The following is a 21,163-nucleotide window of genomic DNA, read 5'->3' as shown; positions in this document are numbered from 1 at the left end:
GCCTGTACAGGGAGAAATGCGGTCTTGGCAACTGTAGTCATACTACTCTAGCCAGTGCAGTGCTTGCAAGAGCAAATTACACAAATCTTTCAGGGATGCTGTAGGTATACATAGAATAATAGGGTGGTAAGGACCTCAGAAGGTCATTTAGTCCCACTTAGTAACCAAGGCAGGATCACCCCTGTTCTAAAATGCCAAGGGCCAACCTTTTTGGCATGTATGCCACAAATTAGCCCCACACCTCCCTGAGTTCCACTCCAATCTCCTTCCCCTGCCCAATCAGCTGCTCTGCTTTCTACTTCCTACCCTGTGCTCCCTGCCTAATCTGATGCTCTGCTTTCTGCTCCCTGCCCTTTCTGCTCCCTACCCTTCCCTGGTCTGCTGTGTACCCCCTCCCCCACATACACACACAGGGTGCCCATGTCACGCATGCCACACATGCCACCTCTGCTCTACATCATCATAGCCAAGTGTTTGTCTAAGCTGCTCTGAAAAATTTCCAACAAATGACAATTCCACAATCTCTCTAGGTAATCTGTTCCAATACTTAAACCACCCTCATAATGAGAAAGTTCTTTCTAATATCCAACCTAAATTTCCTGTCTTGCAATTTAAGACTATTATTTCTTGTCCTATGTCCTGCAGCCACAGAAAATGGCTTATCACTATCCTCTCTATAACCATATTTCAAGTATTTGAATGCTATTATCAAATCCCCACTCAGTCCTCTCCAGACTAAATAGTCCCAGCTCTTCCAATCTTTTCTCATACATGCTTCCTAGATCTCTAATTGTTGTTATCCTCTTTGGGCTCTTTTCTTCATGTCTTTCTTGAAATACAGTGACCAAAACTGGATGCAATAACCAAAACCCTAGGTCAGGCGTTTTCAACTTTTTTGGTTCAGTGTACCCCCAGCGGCTGGTCAAGAAGGCAGGAGTCCCCCGAGTGCCCCCTGAGGCCATCCCAAGTACCCCCAGGGGTATGTGTACCCCTGGTTGAAAACCCCTGCCCTAGGTAAAGCCACAGTAGTGCTAAATAATGGAAGAATGACTCCAGTATCTATCAGCTTTTTTGGTTTTGCCATGGAAACATGCTGTTGATTCAGATTCAACTTGAGGTACATTATAACCCCTCAGATTCTTGATTTTGCCAAAAAGCATGAGGCTGGACTAAATCTCCAGACTTCTATTTTTATAATTGCATTATACACATTTTGTAAAATAACAATATAGCTTTATCACAACAAGCACTTCATTGTTGAGAGGTGAAGCTATAGGTGACCAAAATATGTTTTTTCTGTGGGAAATTAAAAAACAAAAACCCCAAAATAACCTTGAGATTCCTATGAATTCTTCCTTTTCACCACCTCCCTGAAAAAAAAAACAAAAAACCATTTTTTTTTCATATTCCTAACACTATTGAGTTTTTCTTAGTCAAACTGACCATTTTGATCAAAATGAATTTTTTTTGTGAGAACTCAAGTTTAAATAAAGTTCAAACAGGCCACATTCAGATAAGCATGGCCATGTGGTATGTGGCACCACAGACATGTCTGCAATGCCACATACCACACACTCCATTGTTCTCCATGCTGCAAGAGAGCAACACAGTGGGTTTTTTGGCCCCTGGTATCCAGAAACCCATGGAGAAAAAAAAAGCAGAGGATTGCTGCTGCTGCACCCCCAGGGGGCCCCAAAACCCCCAGTAAGGCTGCTAGGGCCAGCCCAGTGCTGGCCCCAGCCTCCCCAGCCTCCCGTACCCCACTGAAGGCAACTTGCATTCCCTAGGGACAACTAGCAGTGGCACAAGGTGCACTACTGCCAGTTGTCCCCAGGGAACCAAACATCCATGCATGTCTGGACAGGGGCATAGAGTTTAAATGGTGAATGGGCCTTGAGCTGGTCCTGAGTTTCACCCAATTAGCCCAGGGCTACACTTACAAATTTTACCAAAATAAGCATATTTGTTAGGAGCAAGATGTTTTTTCTGTCCCTAATTGCAATCACAATGGTTGCAAAAACCCTAATGCAGATGCAGGCATACCAGCAAAAAGGCCTTTGATATAGCTTGTTCCATTCCACAAAGAGATTTATGAAGATTTAAGATTCCTTTGCTAGCGAGAGTTACATTTTCACTAGGGGGAGCTGCTGGTTCAGCCCTTCTTGTATATAGGAGTAAGGCCCCCTCTATACATGCAGATAAAGGTACAATGGGATCTAAAGAATGATCCACACAATTACGCACATTGGCAATGCATAGGGGGTGCACACGGGTGCACATGCATCCCCTGAGATCATCCGTGCACTCCCTGGAAGCACCAGCTGCAAAACCTGAAGCGCCACCGAAAGCGCACTTCCGGTTTCACAGCTGGCTCGGCAATCGGCTGCTGGGGGACCCCCCCATCCCCACCCCCCCGTTGGCAATCTGCTGGCCCCTCAGACTCAGAAGGCACCAGTCACCCATGATTGCACAGTTTATATTACCACAATCTCCCACCACCGAGGGTTTCATCCAGGTCCAGAGTTTTGAAGTACCCCCTGATCGCAGCCCCATGGCTGTTGGGACCCAGCTGGGTCTCTGGCACCAGGAGGCATACCACAGGGACCCAGTATCTCTGGGTCCCAGCAGTGGCAGGATGCTGCCAGGACTCCAAATCCACAGCTGCTGGGACTGAGCATCCTGTCACTTGTGGGACTCCTAGCCCTAACTGGGTATGGTGCTTCCTTTCAGCTGGGAGTGCCATCAGCTGCAGGTGAAACCCTGTTACAAATGCAAATTAAAGCTTGATCGGAACCAACTATAAAGTCAGTACACATTTTTCGAGGTCTAACTTTATAGATGGCTGGAGCTTTTTATGGTGTGATAAATACTTTCCCACATATACCTGGGCTCAAGGTAATTGTGCAATTAATCAGCTAATTGCACGACACCAGTAACATGTATAAGGGACCCAAGTTTAAATATTTTAGCTCAAAGCTAATCAACCACCTACTGTTGTAAGTTTTATGACTGATTTTAACACTCACGACACGTGTTAAAAGGAACAAGCATTGTAGAAAAACGTGCGACAGTGCTGAGATTTATGCCCCCCTATGACAATTCACAGAAATAGGGAGGAAAGGTTTAGGACGGGAGGACCTTTTGGAACAGGAAGACATTGTACAGAAGGGATGGTTCTCCACCCAAGCCAAAATAGCACCAAACTACACATAACATTAAAAAGACGGCAGAGCAGCTTTTAAACTAAAAATGGACAGAAGCTGACAGGTGCAGAATAGCACACAATTCTGACTGATACATTCTATGGGGTGAAACCATAAAAATGGGGATAAGAAACAGGGTGTAGACAAGCACAAGCAAATACATTTAATGAGTCAATTGTCTCACAGAAGTAATCAACCAGGCAACAATAAAAGGTAGAGGTGCACCAGTAGAGATTTTGGGGGTCAATACTAATAGCTGATTTTTAAGGATACCAATCTGATTTCTGATGCACAGCCTGGCAGCTTGAAGAGTTGTGTCCAGCTAGTAAGTCTTGTGGTAGAAGAGGAGGTGGGGAGAGACGGGATGGGGGGCAGATCAAGGCCCCCATGGTGAGAGAGGGAATGGGGCTGGGGCAGGCTCTGCCCAGCGGGGATGGGGAGAGGCATGAGACAGAGCCGTAAGCAGCTCATCTGGGGCTGGGGCAGCAGCATGTGTCCCCCAGATCTGCACACTGCAGGACAGGCTGGGGCCAGGGCGGATGTGGGATGGAGCTGCAGCTCATCCAGGGTGTATGTGGGGAGAGGGGGGCAGCTCTCGCCTCTGCGTGCCAGTGCTTGTCTGGTGGCTCCCACCATTGCTCCCACCACTTGCCCAGAAGGGCAGGGGGGGTGGGAGGAGTGTGCACAGGGCAGGTTGGAGCCAGGGCTGTGCTGGGTTCTTCCTGGCTGGGCAGATTTGGGAACATATTTCCCCTCCACCTATGCCCTCCTGGACAAGCAGCGGGAGCAGTCGCTTCAACTACCAGATGAGCACCGGATGAGCTGTGTGCAGCAGCAAGAGCCACCCCCCTCCCTTTCCCATGCCCCGCTGGACATCAGCCCCAGCCTCACTCCCTCCCCCACTGTAGGGGCCTTGACCTGTCCCCCTACACCCATTCCCTTTGCCCTCCCCTTCCACCACAACAGACTTACTAGCTGCACGCAGCTCTCCACCTTGCCATCTACGTGTTGCACTGCAGTTGGGTGCACGCACAGGCATTTATTAGTTATAAGTTATCAGCTGCATTGGGTCAATTTCCAGTGCAGATGATTTTCTTTATATTGGTGCCAATCCAATATACGACCAATGTATCAGTGCACCTCTAATAAAAAATATACATGCTTTTATACTAATGCTACAAGTCTAAGACCAAAGGTGGGAGAACCTGAATACTTAGCAGTAACTAATGATAATGACATAACAGATATCTCTAAAACATGGTGGAATGAGGGTGGGGGGAGGGGGAAATCAGGGGATGCCATGATACCAGGATACAAATTATACTGGAGTGACAGAGTAGGTCATTCTGATGGGGGAGTGGCACTCTACATCAAAAACTGCATCAAATCAAACAGGGTAGAATTTCAACTGATAAGAAAGGCACCATAGAAGCGTTGTAGATAGAATTCCCAGGTTTCAATAAGAAAAAAAGTAGATCATGGGATATACTGTATTCACTTAAATACACCCCCTCCCCCAACAAGCATAGGGAAAAAAGTTCCTTGTCCTATATTCACATACAAGGAAACCTTATTAAATACACTGTCTATCATTAAACTGCTAAGAAAAGCAGCATGTGCTCAGTAATGGAAGCCAGTTATTAAGTTGATTAAATGTAAATCAACATTGAACATGACTATAAAACACATGGCCCATATTAGACAAACATACTGATAGCTAAGAGAATTTTTTGTGTTCCAATCCAAATCAGCCAAATCAATCCCAAATCCGTGAGTCAGTCAAGAACCTTAAGTGGCCCCACTACCGGCAAACATCCTCCACCCCACCTGGGGCTCCATACTGATAGCAACCTACCAGAAAGCTATGTTAATGTAGATCATCTGAATAAGATACGTAGCCATGCCCCCACCAGTGCTGGCTTTTTCCAGTCACGGTGAGCCATTACACTGAGTACATTTTACTTCCTCTTTACTCCCACAGCTGAGCTGTGCCTTTCTTTCCAATTTCCAATGATTTCTGTTTCTTCACCAACCTTCAGTGCCTGGCAAACATCACCAAGCAGGGCATCAAAAAGTTCACTCAGAATCCCTCTGTTGGCCCCTCTTTTCAGCCTGTCACATATGATTAGTGTGCTCCCACCCTCCGTGAGGTGGAGGCAGACCAGATACCCATGTGCCTAATCTGCATGTAATTTTTGGAGGATCCCAAGACTCATGACAACAACACCCAGTTCCATTCATGAGTAGAGGCCAATTAGCACATGGATCCTTTGTGGTGGATATTTTGAGTACACATACATATACTGAGTAGTGCTGAGCTATGGGGTTACCATGGCTTGACATGCTGTTGACTGTGTTAGGGGCCAACCTAACAATGATAAATACTGTATGATAAAAAAAGTTGTTGGCTTTGGACTTATATCATGCATAGTTTATACTCTATCTGCTTAAACGTGTGTTCATGGAATACCTGTGCTAAAACTTGCAGCAGTTTCAGAAAAGGTAAAATGCATCAATTCTAGATGAACCAAGTCTACGGGTACTCTTAGTAAGATGTAAATTACTTCAAGTACGTCTATTTCGAAGTCAGTGTTTTCAAAACGTGTCCCTCGTTTCCATGTGCTAGGGAGAGCATAGAAAGGAGCTCCAGGGGGAAGATTTATTTTCCTTCATATAGCAGTGGGAGGGGGGCAAATTCAAGGTAGACCTCTGTGAGGGAGTGGGGCCTAGGAGCAGCTGTGAACTCCCTAGCACCCCCTACCGTCATGTTAGGGTGAACTCAGCACCCTCAGAATCTCGACCGCCACGACTTTGATGACAAATAAGTTGTATGGGAGGCTGCCTCTGTTCCCCTAGTTGATGGTACCGATGTTCCTGCCCCTACTCTGAAATGGGGTCTCTCTATGCATCCCACCTTAAGGGCTATGCATGCCTCCAAACCTCCCCTTCAGCACGCCCCAAGCCTCGCAGCTGTTCTGTGGGACGTTTGTACGGTCCCTCGCCCCTCTGGTGCCCTCTTTCTCTCTCTCAGGCACCCTGGGCTCCTCGCCCACCTGGTGCCCCTTGGGCCGGGCTCCTATCTTCCAGCCCGCTCCCTGCGCCCTGGGCCTGTCTCGCCGGTATCCGACTATCGTTGGCATCCCCTGGGTCCAGCTCGCTACCGCCGCCCCAGTACCGGCGCCCTTGGGCCTGGCTCGCTACCGCCGCCCTAACACCGGTGCCTTTGGGCCTGGCTCGCTACCGCCGCCCTAATACCGGCGCCCTTGGGCCTGGCTCGCTACCGCCGCCCTAATACCGGCGCCCTTGGGCCTGGCTCGCTCTCTCTTGTTCTGCCCTGCTCTGGGGCCTTGCCCTCTCTGGGGCCGACACCGCGCTCCGCACGCTCTTTCTCTGCCCCGCTCTGGGGCCTTGCCCTCTCTAGGGCCGACACCGAGCACCTCACGCTCTCTCTCCGCCCTGCTCTGGGGCCTTGCCCTCTCTAGGGCCGACACCGAGCGCCTCACACTCTCTCTCTGCCCCGCTCTGGGGCCTTGCCCTCTCAGGGGCCGCTACAGCGTTCCGCACACTAGGGGCACAGGCGATCGCCACCGTGCCTGTCCCCTTGACCCTTCTCTGGGTCCGGTTGCCCCACTGGGCAAAACACCGCCCTTATGGGCTGGGGTCTGCAACCCCGCCTACTGCTCCTCCCTGGCACAATACGGTGCCTTTCTGGCACAGGCAATAGTGCCTCGCTGGCACTGTGCCCCTACTGGGCACCGGGAACCCCCAAGCTGCTGGGGAGCCCCCGTGAGGCCTCCTCACTCCCCTACAGCCTCACCCGGTCCTCCGGTGCAAACTGTAACATAAGCTCAAGCCATCTGGCTGTAACAAACACAGAGGCTCCGTACTCCAAACCATAAACTCCAAGCCCCACCAGGGCTCTCAATCCTACCTCCCTTCAGGGTGTTCTTGTTCCCCGCATCATCGCAGCCGGTTAGCGTGGTAAGGCTGTGACCACTTAAATCGGGCCACTCAGCTCAGCCGCAGAGCTCCTGCTCCTGCGGCAACCAGAAGGGAACTGTGAGGCAGGCTCCGGCCTAAGCTGTTTATAAAGGCCCGGCCCTGCCCCCTTCTGGCCATGTGACCCGCCTGGTCGCCCTGGTAACCGGCACCTGAGCTGCCCGGGTGATTGGCAGCTCTGCCAATCATACTCACAGTCACGGGGCACTTACGTGACTCCGTGACAACCTCCAATAATTAGATTCTATACCTGGAAAATAATAAATGTATACATTTTCCATACACAGAATCTAGCTATTGAGGGGTCATTAGGGTCTTCTTATATTTGAGTATATGCAATCTGGATGTGGGTGTGGAATGCATGCTATCCAAATTTGCTGACAACACCAAGTTGTGGGGCAAGATGGGCATGCTGGAGGGGATGGACAGAATCCAGCTAGATCTAGACAGGTTACAGCAGTGGGCGGATGAGAATAGGATGGAATTCAATGCAGACAAGTGCAAGCTACTGCATCTAGGGAGAAGGAACCAGCAACACACCCAGAGGCTGGGAAACATCCTTCTTGTCAACACGGTGGCAGAAAGGGATCTTGAGGAGTCATTGTTGACTCCAGAATGAACACAAGCCACCAATGCGAGAAAGCCGTCAGTAAGGCTAACCACACCTTGTCATGCATCCACAGATGCATCACAAGAAGGTCCAGGGAGGTGATCCTTCCCCTCTATGTGGCATTGGTCAGGCCACAGTTGGAGTACCACATCCAGTTCTGGCCGCCGCACTTCAAGATGGATGTGGCTAGCATTGTGAGGGTCCAGAGGAGGGTCACTCACATGGTCAAAGGGCAGCAGGGCAGGCCCTACAAAGAGAGGCTAAAGGGCCTGCACCTATTCAGCCTCCACAAGAGAAGGCTGAGAGGGGATCTGGTGGCCATTTACAAACTCACCAGGGGGGACCAGCAGGAACTGGGGGAGGCTCTGTTCCCCTGGGCACCACCTGGGGTTACTAGGAATAACAGCCACAAACTGTTAGAGAGAAAGTTCAGGCTGGACATCAGGAGACATTACAGGCAGTCCTCGACTCACGTTTTGAGTTACAACGTTTCGCACTTACGTTTATAAATTGACATTGTTTCAACTTTATGACATCAGTTTCAACTTACAAAACTTGATCTGATGCAACACCACACCAGCGAACAAGTTCGTTACATCACTCATTTCCCTGGAGAACATCTGTCCAAACTTCCTTGGACACTTTCTTTAAGAAAGCAGACAGACTCCAGAAGAACCTGCAGCCAAGACTCCTGAGAAGACTCCAGCCAGAAACCCTTCAAAAAGTCCAACCAATAGCCCTTCAAAAAGTCCAGCAAAGTCACCTCAAAGAAGTCCTTCCAAATCAATATGATTGCTATTTACAATATAAAATACATTGATATAGCTATGACAGACAAGATTCTTCGGGGGAATCTGATATCTTTTATTAGACCAACTTAAATAGTTGGAAAACAATTATTAAACAAGCTTTCGAGTTCAAAAACCCTTTGTCAGGCTAAGGAAGTTTCAGCAGGTTGGTGTGTGCTCTTCCTGGATGGAATGAAAAGTAAAGAAGCCAGGGGCTGGGCTGGTATGCATACAAGACAGGTAGCCAGTGAAAATGTAGACTGAGTCGTCAGTGAGTGAGAGGCAAGCCGGGGGGGAGGGAGGGGGGAGGAGAGAGAGAAGGGGGATGAATAGTGAAGAGATACCTGGGGAGTCAGATGTCAGGCTGGTTATAGTGCATCATAAACCCAATGTCTATATTTAGTCCATGATTGTTAGTATCCAGGAGGTGGATGAAGTGGAGTTCATAGGCTTGTCTCTGGGAAGTGTTTTTTAAGTTTCCTTTGAGGATCAGGACTGAGAGATTGAAGAGAGAGTGGTTTTCTTGTGAGAAATGTGCCCCAATTGGTAATTGGGTATTCCTGTCTTTGATTGATTTCCAGTGTGCATTCATTCTGGTGCGCAGTTGTTGTTTGGTCTCTCCTAGTACTTTCCATCAGGGCATTTGATGCATTGGATGAGATATATTACATTTCTGGAGGTGCAGCTGTATCCAGGAATGCTGATAGCTCTGTTGTGGGGTGTAGTAATTGTGAGGGTGGTGGAAATGTGTTGGCAAGTTTTGCATTTCTTGTCATGGCATGGTCTAGATCCATTTGGTGCGTTCTGGGCTCGAGGAAGTTTTGCTTCTGGTGATGAGGTTAGCGAGGTTCAGCACTTGTTTGAAGGCTAGGATGGGTGGTACTGGGAAGATCTCTTTACAAATAGGGTCTCTTTCTAGTATGGGTTCCAATTGTTTGAGGATTTTCCATACAGGTTCGAAGGACGGGTGATATGTCATAACCAGCGGTGTGCGATTTGTAGGGGTTTTACTTCTGTACTGCAGCAGCTCTTCACATGGTATCCGGGTGGCTCTTTCAAATGTGCACTCTCTCTCTCTGGAGGAGTGTCCTTGTTGAGTGAAAGCCTTTTTAGGATTGGTGAGGTGGCAATCCCAGATGTTCTCTTTAGTGCAAATTCAGTGGCATCTGAGGGCTTGGCTGTGTATCACAGCTTTCTTTGTGCATTTAGGATGATTACTGATTCTATGCAGATACGTATGTTGGTCTGTGGGTTTCTTGTATAACATGGTCTGTATTTTATCATTCTAGATACTGATCATCGTGTCTAAAAAGGAGATGTTGGTGCTGGAGTATTCTAGAGAAAGTTGGATGGAGGGATGGTGATTGCTGAAGTTCTGATGGAACTCAAATCAGAGATTGTAGGTTTTCAGTCCAAATGATGAAGATGTCATCGATATATCTTAAGTATAACAAGGATTTGATGGTGCAGTTCTTGAGGAAGTCTTCTTCCAGGTGGCTTATAAAAAGGTTGGCATACTGTGGGGCCATGTTGGTGCCCATAGCAGTTCCCATCATGTGGAGGAAGTGTTGATTATTAAAAGTGAAATTGTTGCGTGTGAGGATGAAGTGTATAAGGTCAGTAATATCTTTGGGTCTGTATTCTGAGTTGTAATCTTGTTCCTGTAGATATGTAAGGCAGGCTTGGATGCCATCCTGGTGTGGGACTTTCATATATAGGTTGGTAACGTCCATGGTGGCTAGGACGGTGTTGCTGGGAAGGTAGTCTATATTTTTAAGTTTCCGTAGAAAGTCTGTAGTGTCTTGTACAAAATTTGCTCTGTGGGTGACCAGCGGTTTTAGAATTGATACAACTACACCTGATATTTCCTCAGTTAGGGTCCCATGGTTGGATATGATAGGTCTGCCAGGGTTCCCTTGTTTGTGGATTTTAGGGAACATGTAAAAAGTCCCCAGGTTAGGTAGTGGGGGAATCAAGGTCTGCAGTTTTTCTTGTAGTCTTGATGGAAATGATTTGATGGTATTGTTGAGTTTCTTAGTGAAAAGGGGAGTAGGATCTTCTTGTAGTTCTTTGTAGTAGGTGGTGTCAGAGAGCTGTCTGTTGGCTTCCTTTATGTAGTCTTCACGGTTTAGGATGAATATGGCTCCTCCTTTATCTACTGGTTTTATTACTATTTGGTGGTTAGATCTTAGAGATTCTATGGCCTTTTTCTCTGGTAGGGAGAGGGTGTTATGGTGCCATGTGTTGCTGATTATTTCATTGTTCATTCTTTCCCTGAAGCAGTCAATGTAGCAGTCAAGGTTAAGGTTTTGTCCACTGTGAGGTGTCCAATCTGATGTTTTTTGGGGGCGGGGTTGGCATTGATCTTTTCCTGAATGTTAATGTTGTCAGAGGATGAGTTGTTGTTGGAAGCGGGTTCAGTTTGGTCATGGATATATTCCTTGAGGCGGAGGCGTCGGAAGAATTCTTCTAGTTCTCCACATTGAAGTATTTTATTTGGGTATTTTTCTGGAAAGAAATTTAGGCCTTTAGAAAGGACAGATTTTTCAGTTTTGGTAAGTGTGTGTGGGGAGAGATTGATAATATTTGTGGGTTGGTTGTTGCTTTCAGTTTTATCAGCTCTGAGGTTGTAATGTTGTAAGGTGTTGGTGTTGTTCCTCTGATGGTTGTTTTGTGCCTGGGGAACTTGTTCTTGGAGTAATTTGTTCCATTTCTTCTTTTTACGTAGGATAAATGTTGTAGAAAGTTTTTCATAGTCTCTTTCTATCCATTGTATATTGGTGGGGAAGATGATTGGATTTCTGTCTTTTAAGTTGTTGTAGTATGTGGTGATTTCCTACCTGAGTTGGTCTCTTTTGGAGTAGAGTAGGTGAAGTAGATGATTTCTAATTTTCTCTGAAGTGTAAGTGTTCAGAGGATTGTAGATGTTTAGTCCTCAGGGAACGAAGTTGCGTTTCTTGCAAAGGCTTAGAAAATATATGTCGCTGTTGAGTTTGCCTTCTTTCTTTTTCATATTGTACAATATAGTTATATTACTCATCTAAAATTGATCGAGTACAAAATTCTGGGGTATTTTTGGTGAAAATAGGGTAAGCATGTTATTATCAAGCCCCAGACTAGGATGGCAGTAGTAAGCTATAAATGCTAAGAAAATTGAGAGAAGCTACAATAATAGGAAACTTAGTAAACAGGGGGGACTCGAACCTCTCCACAAATAGACTAAGTCAATCTAACATCAGGCTGGTATTGTAAAGACCAAATTTCTTGATTTTATAAAAGACTACTTTTTGGAACAGTCAGTCCTGCGATCCACAAAAGGGAAGGCCATTCTTGACCTAATCTTAGATAATGGATAGGATTTGGCACAAGGGGTAAGTGTTACTGACCTGCTCTGCAATAGTGACCATAATGCAGCTGGGTCTGATATCCATGTAGAAGGGGAGACAAGAAAATCTACCACAGCAGCCTTTAACTTTGAAAAGGGAGACAACATAAAAACGAGGAAATTAAAAGGGGCCCCTAAAGAGGCAGGGAACTGTAGGCAGCATGGGAAAAAAGATGGAAAGTGGACCAAAAAAAAGCCAGCACAGTATATTTGGATGACCAAAAAGCCTTTGACAAGGTTCCCCATGACAGGCTCTTAACTAAATTAAGTAGTCATGGGATTTCAGGGACTGTCCACTTGTGGACTGGCTCCAAGATAGAAAGCAAAGACTCAGGATAAATGGTCAGTTTTCAGGACAGAAAGAAACAAAACAGTGGGTCCTCCAGGGATCTGTGTTGGGACCAGTGCTGTTTAACATATAAATGAAGTGGAAAAGAAGGTAAGTAGCGAGATGGCCAAATTTGCAAATGACAAAAAATTATTCAAAGTGGTAAAGACCAAGGCAAACCTTGAGGAACTACAGAAGTATTTTGCTATAGGAGTGAATGGGCAACTAAATGGCAGACAAAATTCAATGTAGGTAAGCATAAAGTGATGCACATGGGCAAAAATAACCCAAACTATATCTACACTATGAAGGGCCCTGCATTAGCTATTACCAAACTACAAAGAAATCTGGGAGTCATTGTGGACAGTTTGCTAAAAACATCAACTCGGTGCTCAGCAACCGTCAAAGAGGGAAAAAACCATTAGGGATTCTTAAAAAGGGAATTGTGAACAAAACAAAGTATCATCACGCCCTTTTATAAATCCATAGTGTGACCACAACTTGAACACTGTGCCCAGTTCTGGTCCCCACACTTCAAAAAGGATATAGAAGAACTAGAGAAGGTATAATGAAGTTCTGCAAGGATGGTTAGCAGTATGGAGGGGCTTCCATATGAGGAGAGCCTCTTCAGCGTAGAAGGAGATGCTTGAGGGGGGATATGATAAGAGTTTACAAAACACTAAATGGTAAAGAGAAATTATTATATGAGATTTATTTACTCTCTCAATACAAGAACTAGTGTTCACAAAATGAAACCAGAAGGTAATACATTTAAAACTAACAAAAGGAAGTTCTTTTTCACACAGCGTGTACTTCAAGTGTGGAACCCATTTCCACCAGATGTTGCGGAAGCTGACAATTTACCTGGATTCAAAAACAGATTGGACAAATTCTTGGAGGAAAGGGGCATCAGTAGCTACTGAACAATAGAGTTAGGGAAACTGGTCTGGCATGAGAACTTCCTAGATCCTAAATACTGGAGGCAGCAAGTGAGAGGGGAACAACAGGGGAAAACACCCTAGTCATACCCCATTCACTCTCCCTTTCAGCATCCACTCTCTCCCACTGAGTGACACACTGGGCAAGATGGACTTATGATTTGACCCAGTAAATGGCAATTCTTATGTTCTTAAATATAATCTTCAGACTAGGTAAGACAGCCCTGTTGTGTAAGAGATGTCTCTCTGCACAGCTCCAATGAACACAGTGCCTCCCTCCTTACCTCTGTCAATTATATCAACTCCTTCTCCTTTCATCTTGCAAACCAGTTTCTCTTGTAGCCTTTTTACCTCTGCCTCCTTCTGTTCCAATTGCTCTTTCAAAGTTGCCAGTTCATCCTGAAAAGATACATAAACACTTACCTATAAGAAAAGCTGGGTTCCAGTTCTGAAGAGGGTTTTTAAATAAAACTTTGCCATTTAAGTCAGAGATGGTTCCCAAAGAAAACTTCACAACGAAAGAGTCTAGTGGGCTAATATCCTATCTATGGAAACTATCACAGGCCTGTTCAAATCTATGGACAGCAAGTGATGATCTGTCACTAGAATGGCAAATGGGAGTTTCGCAGAAAAATGCTATTTCTGCAAGAGGAAAACATATCCCCGCAAGAACCAAACAACCCCAAACATTGAAACAGTTTGGATTCAGGTCAAATTTCATATATTGGTCTCATCTCCAGTTTAAATGTATGGCTGTAATCTTTGTCCAAATTAAAAATAGCTCTGGGAAAGAGACTATTTTTCAGTTTGCGTAAATAGTAAAATAAAAGATAATGAGACTAAATGCTACATGTCACAAACAATCACACTTGGCACTTCCAGAGCACTTTGTACATTCAAAGCGCTGAGAGAAAAACAATTGTACAACAAATAAAACATGCTAAATTGGAGGCCTGGTACCTTGACAGGTAATAGCTGAACACGCGGGATGCAGATGCTTATTGCATATGCTCAATGATTTGTAAATGCAGATTTCTCTCTCCTTGAAACAAGCCATGAACAATAGTTTTATCAATGCACACTGCTAGCTATGAAAGAAAATCAGTCAGAATACAATAAAAGCAAGACATGCTGAAAAGAAATTCAGACAAAAGTGAAGAAAATAAACTGCAAGCAATTTTTAGTGGTGAGGCACTAAGGAAGCAAACAAAAACAAATCTCATGGACTAGAGTCTGACAACATAAGATAGGGTCTTTGTTAGTTTCCCTACATCATATGTTGTGGATGGGCCAAACCGCTGACACAGTAATCAAAGGTCACTGCCACTATTTACACAACCAAAACTTGGAATTGATTCATAACTCACTGGAGCACTCAAAACTGAAGGTGATTTGGGGAAGTGGGGACAAAAACACTTCCAGCTTTTTTCTGTATTTATTCCCCAAAGTCATTGACTTGGTATTAAACTGGTTCCAAGAACTGTGCTTCTGTTCAACAGGTTCCTTTGGCTTCAATAGGATCCTCACATGAGAAGCTATGGCAAGACAAGACCCTTTTTGCAGACACGTTTTATATTCAAAGTGTCTTCATCTCAGCTGTCCTCTTTAAAACTCGCCTTTTGACTGTTCTATCCAGTCCTTAAACTTGTTAGCCCAGCTATAGCATCCTGGTTTAAACATGTTTCCGAGCTTCACTGAATAGATTCATAAAGCCATAAGGGACCTCTGCAATCATGAGGTTCCTGTACAATGCAGGCCACAGGACTTCTCCAAATCATGCTTGTTAAAACTAGATGCGTCCTTCAGAGGATCAGTCACTCTTAATTTAACAATTGGCAAGTGATAGAAACTTTTTCAGCAAATAGTTCTCTGCCTGCATTTTTAAGTAGTATTGACTTCAGTGGGACTGTTGGTTGACCTGTTAATTTAAGTTTATACTGTAGGAAGAATATATAACTATTATTTTCTTATTTGCAAATTGCATGAATAAGTATTTGGTAAGAACTGGAAAAATGAGAGAACACATGTGTGGACTTCTCTAAGAAAGTCAGGAAGAGTTTGGTTTGAATAATGAGGGCAAGCTAAATGATCATTTTCATTTTACATGTAAAACACATTTAATTTTATGGTAATACACAAAAGGCTCATGCAACACAGAAATGTACCATATGTCCTATTTATGCCCTAAAACCAACTTGTAAGGAATATCTAACTTGAGAAGGTTTAGTTTCTACTGAAAAACAATATACTGCAAGTCAACAGAAAGTAATTTTAAAAAGCAAACAAGACAGCATAACAGCAAGATGCAGAACAGACCACAAAGTGGTGTTATAGAAAGGCCCAATATTACCCAGAATCTACTACACCTTTAACACGTGGCATTTTTGCTCCATCCGCTGCTTTTCATACTGCATCTGACCCACTTTGATTTTCATGCTAGAAAGTTTGGCCATTAGAGACTGGCAACAGAGATAGAGCAGTGAGAGAAAACTAAAGATAGAAAAGAAACAAGGCTAAATGGCAAGCAGTAGTTAGACACTTAGAGAAACAGACTGCTATAATTGCTCTGCCTTTTACTACGGTCTCCTCAGGATAGAACTGGATGATTTACAGCATATTTAGGAGAAAATAAATGCTGTTGCAGTCCCACCCACAGTTCACTCCTTTCCTCTTGCACACAAGTACAGGATGTAAATATAACTTAGAGGCCAACTGTCCAGTAACAGCTAGTTAACTAGTTAGCAGAGATGGAACTGGGACTAGCTTCCCAGATTAAGGACAATAAGAAGTCTTTTTTAACTACATAAGGGGTAAAAAGAAAGTCCCAGGTAATGCGGGGCCCTTGCAGGACGACATGGGTAACTTGGTCGGCACACCAGACAGCAAAGCTAACATGTTTAACGATTTCTTTGCCTCCATCTTCCTAAGTAGGGACCAGAACAGCCACCTCCCTGCTGGGCCCCCCTTGGGCCCCGGGGGAGGCACACCTGGGCCACGGGTAAGCGAGGATTTAGTTGGGGAGCTTCTGGAGGGACTGGACGTATTCAAGTCAGCCGGCCCGGATGATCTCCACCCTAGAGTTCTAAAGGAACTGGCCGGGGTCATTGCAAGTCCCCTGGCACAACTTTATGAGCACTCGTGGTGCTCTGGTGAGGTACCGGAGGACTGGAAGAGGGCCAAAGTGGTCCCCATCTTCAAAAAAGGCAGGAAGGAGGACCCGGGAAACTATAGGCCGGTTAGTCTCACCTCGATCCTAGGCAAGCTGTTCGAGAAAATTATGCTGGCACACATCCAGGAGGGGCCAGCAGGGGACTGCATGCTTACGGGCAACCAACATGGGTTCATCAGTGGAAGGTCCTGTCAGATCAACCTAGTGGCCTTTTACGAGCAGATCACCAGATTGTTAGACGCAGGGGTAGCAGTGGATATAATCTTCCTGGACTTCCGGAAGGCTTTTGACACTGTCTCTCACCCTGTTCTCATTAAGAAACTGGGGGGCTGTGGTGTAGACACCCACACAGTCAAATGGGTCGCCAACTGGCTGGAGGGCCGCACCCAGAGGGTGGTAGTAGATGGGTCCTTCTCAACCTGGAAGGACATGGGCAGTGGGGTTCCACAGGGCTCGGTCCTCGGGCCCGCACTGTTCAACATCTTCATCAGCGATTTGGATGAGGGGGTAAAAAGCACTCTGTTCAAATTTGCTGATGACACTAAGATGTGGGGGGACGTGGGTACATTGGAAGGATGCAACAGGCTACAATCTGACCTAGACAGGTTTCAAGGGTGGGCGGACGAGAATAGGATGGGTTTCAACACAGACAAGTGCCAGGTGATGCACCTCGGGAGGAACAACCGGCACCATACCTACAGGTTGGGGAACTCCCCTCTTATCAGCATGGAGGCGGAAAGGGATCTGGGGGTTATCATTGACTCCAAGATGAACATGGGCCAGCAGTGTGGAGAGGCAGTCAGGAAGGCCAACCGCACCTTGGCATGCATCCACAGATGCATCTCGAGCAGGTCCAAGGAGGTGATCCTCCCCCTCTATGCGGCACTGGTCAGGCCACAGCTGGAGTACTGCGTCCAGTTCTGGGCGCCACACTTCAAGAGGGATGTCAACAGCATGGAGAGGGTCCAGAGGAGGGCCACTCGTATGATCAGGGGACAGCAGGGCAGGCCCTATGAGGACAGGCTGCGGGACCTGAACCTGTTCAGCCTCCAAAAGAGAAGGCTGAGGGGGGATCTTGTGGCCTGCTATAAACTAGTCAGGAGGATCAGCAGGCATTGGGGAAGTCGCTGTTTCCCCGAGCACCGCCAGGAGTGACCAGGAATAACAGTCACAAGCTGGCAGAGGGTAGATTTAGGTTAGATATCAGGAGGCGCTACTTCACAGTCAGGGCGGCTAGGGTCTGGAACCAGCTTCCAAGAGAAGTGGCAGGCTCCTACCCTGGGGGTGTTTAAGAGAAGGTTAGATGAACATCTTGCTGGGGTCATTTGACTCCAGTATTCTTTCCTGCCATGGCAGGGGGTCGGACTAGATGATCTGCTCAGGTCCCTTCCGACCCTAGAAACTATGAAACTAGTGGGAAACTGGGCTTTCAGAAATTGGCACTCAAAAATACTGTGCACTGTGCAAAACGGGCCCTATTCAATTCGGATTCAGCCCAAATCAGGGACAGCAATTCAATTCATTGATTCGGATCACTGTCCCTGACTCAATTCAGCCGAATCCAAAGATTTGACGCTGATTCAGAGAATCAGATATTCAGACATAGACACAATTTTAAAAGTTTTTTCTACATACCCTGAGGTACCAGCGCAGCTTGTGATCGCTGCAATGCTGGGGCACGTGGAACATCCTATAGGAATGCAGGGGAGCCCTCCACATGCTTGGTGGCAAGCCCGAAAGTGAAATGGAAATACTTCCCGTCTACTTCTGGGTCTGCCGGGGAGCATGCTGGGGGGCACCCCTGTGCCTCCCCGGCTCAGCAATCAGCTGCAGAGGGACCCCGGGTGCCCCCCACCCCCCGACCCAGGAGGCACCAGTCATTGAGCTGGGGAAGCGTGGGGGGTTGTCCCCCCCCCACCCCCGTACACTCCACAGCAGACCCAGAAGTGGACCAGATGTGCTTCTGGTCCACTTCCATGTCTGCTGCTAAGCACACTGGGAAGCCCCCTGTGCTTCTGTGGGATACTCCATGCATCCCAGCACTCACAAGCCCCTGCTACCTAGAGGTATGCAGAAAAAACATTTAAAGCTGTGTCTACGTCTGAATCTCCAAATCAATTCAGAGAGCTCCAATTAGATCTAGAGAGATTAAAGGGTCCTCTGATTCGATTTGGATTCAGAGTTTCAGCCACCGAAACGGGATGAATCTCCACTAAACCAAATCAGGGATCAAAGCTTCATACAGCCCTACTGTGCACCAGACCTGAACTTTGTCTTGTGGTTTGAAATTGAAATCCAGTATAAGATTTGTAGGCAGCCCCTATTTACTTTTTTAATGGACATTATGAAGTCCCTGAATATAAATGTCCTCACGACTTCAGAGAGGTTGAAAATTAGATCCAGAGCCAAAGTTTCTGGCAGATGCCCACCCTTTTCCCTTATTCCCTCAATGCCACTTACCTTAGTAGTTTTAAGCTTTTTCTCATACTGAAGCCGTTCATTGTCCATTTCTCCCACTTTTAATTGTAATTCATGGATTTCTTGAATCAAACCCTGAGTAAAAGGGAAAAAAAGAAAAAAAACCAAGAAATTAAACAAGCAATGCAGAGCGACTGCTAAAAAGCCATGCAGCACTAGGAAAGTAAAACCAGAGCAAGAAAGAGAACCCCATACCCAGTCTGCCCAAAGTAAAGATTAGGTCAGGTCAAATATTCAAAGCATCTCAGAGTTTAATGGATATCCATGGGCCCCAATTCTCAATTCTTCTCTTCCTGAACTGCATGCAGAAGAAGGAAAGGAAGCTTTAAGCCACAATTGTGCTTCTTACATGTTGGGACACAACCCTCTTTCTTTGCTGAGTGGAACAAGGCTTTTGCCACCACCTAGAAACTGGCAGAAGACATGTAGCCCAATCCCACATTTAGCCAGCTGCCAAGATTTGAGAATTGAAAAACAAAATCCATGGACTCCCCAGAGTTTCCTCCTTAAAAACACCCAAAAAAAGGCATGCAGGTCACAATTAGCTAATTTATCAGCTTCTAAATCAGGCAGTGGGCTGGATTCTCCAGTGTCTTGCACCTTCCATAATCTCATATAGCCACACAAAGTCATTGGACATGCACATAAAACATTAACATTCACCTTGGTATTTTATGTCCATTTTTTACAGAGATGAAAAACAAAGAAGTGGGGAACTTCTCCCAGGTCAGTATCAATCTCTGTGAAATTAGGTTTTGTTTCTCAGGTCTAATGTGTCTAATACATACATGTCTACATCTAATTTATAGATGGTAAAATATTCATCAGTCAGCAAACTACACAAAAAAAATCATATGCTGACCTGTGATGGCCAAAACCAAAAGGCTTAACGAGCAACTTATAGCAAAATAAATTTGCTTTTAGAAGGTGTCTGAAAATATAGCCTAAAATAAACCTTATGAAATTGCTTCCTGTAAACGTTTCCTGCCTGTCTGGAGTATAACCGTAAAGAATATAACTGTTTGCACTGATCATGAGACAGACATAAGACTTAAAAAAGTAGAACTAAAGAATAACTACAGATTTAGCTGATTCAATAATTTTTTGCTTAGAGTCAGTAAAATTAACGAACATAACCACAAGGTATAATTAACATTAGTGAGTTGAACTTGAGTGAGAACATGCTAATCTCAAACCCCAAAAGTGGTGTGGTGTGATTTGCTTATTGGGTAAAGCCAAACTTGGGCAGTAACTTATTATCATACTTTCTAACACCTTTTAACCCCATAGGGTAACAGCTATAGAGTAAGACTGTGAGTGGCTCTAAAGCCAACAGATTAGCATAAACAAGATATAAAAGAACACACACGTTAAGTGACTAGCAGGAAGGACAGAATAGAATAGTCATTGCTGTCCCATGCCCCCAGATCCCTTACTCTCAACATGAGTAAGAGCCAAATCCTGACTGAGGGACCTTCCCCGGTATTCTCTGACAGCATGGATCGGGAGGGCCTGACTTTGCTGAATCAATTTGACGTGTACCTGACACTGAGGGACTATTGATAAGTTACTAACCAAGTGGGAACTCTTTGTTAATTTGTCTGTCTGTTTTTATTATCTCTGCCAATTTTTAACTTGTATTGTTATCTTGTCTATTAGCTTAACCTTTTTATTAACTGCTATATGTGCAAACTATACCTTTTGCTGTTATAAGTAAAATTCATTTTTACTGTCATAAGTAAAACTTGTTATTGCTTCCTTCCCAACATCACCTCCTCGATCCCGACCAAATAGCGCAGTGGCTGATACAGTTGCAGTACCTGCAACTAAACTGATAAATTCACAGTGCCCAGCTGGCCTGTGACACTGACTTCATAAATGTGAACATACAAGCAAATTACATTTAACTGGGACTATATAATATGATAAAGTAAAACTATTATCAGCATATACCAAGAAAAAGACTCTACAACGTGGCTTCAAACTACAAGGACTTTCAAGTTAGACAACATTGCAACTGATTCGACAAGGCAACTACTACCAAAAAGCAAAGTATTCCAAAGCCCAGTGCTGTGTATATCAGATTTTTTTTAAAAAGCAAGTTGGAAATCCTGTCCATTTTATGAACTTCCCACATACTTCAGAACAAAGTTTCAAGGTAGTATTACCACCATTAAAACATCTCCATTTTACTGATAGGCAAGTACAGCAGAGATGAAGAGAAAGGGACTTGTCCAAGCCAGGCAAAAATTGTGTGGCACAGCC

The 21,163-nt window shown here is 45.3% G+C and overlaps 1 protein-coding gene and 1 pseudogene across 16 annotated transcripts in view; both read right to left on the bottom strand.

Annotated features, from left to right (window-relative positions):
• PPFIBP1 (PPFIB scaffold protein 1) overlaps positions 1-21,163 on the bottom strand; it is a 207,340-nt gene that overhangs the window by 50,904 nt on the left and 135,273 nt on the right. For 11 of the 16 annotated variants that reach the window (XM_090043702.1, XM_090043703.1, XM_090043700.1 and 8 more), the window contains 3 exons: positions 18,881-18,973; positions 15,618-15,710; positions 13,536-13,650 (listed from right to left, as the gene is read on the bottom strand). In XM_090043702.1, coding sequence (XP_089899828.1) covers positions 13,536-13,650; positions 15,618-15,710; positions 18,881-18,973 — 301 coding nt within the window. The remainder of the gene's footprint in view (positions 1-13,535; positions 13,651-15,617; positions 15,711-18,880; positions 18,974-21,163) is intronic. The other 5 variants (XM_090043711.1, XM_090043712.1, XM_090043714.1 and 2 more) reach the window with 1 other exon arrangement.
• Positions 6,210-11,532, bottom strand: LOC149866461 (uncharacterized; annotated as a pseudogene).

Source organism: Crocodylus siamensis, chromosome 4 (assembly GCF_052110815.1).
Source record: "Crocodylus siamensis isolate JL-2025a chromosome 4, ASM5211081v1, whole genome shotgun sequence".
NCBI classification, from domain to species: Eukaryota; Metazoa; Chordata; order Crocodylia; family Crocodylidae; genus Crocodylus; species Crocodylus siamensis.
This window is presented reverse-complemented; position numbering and strand designations above follow the sequence as displayed.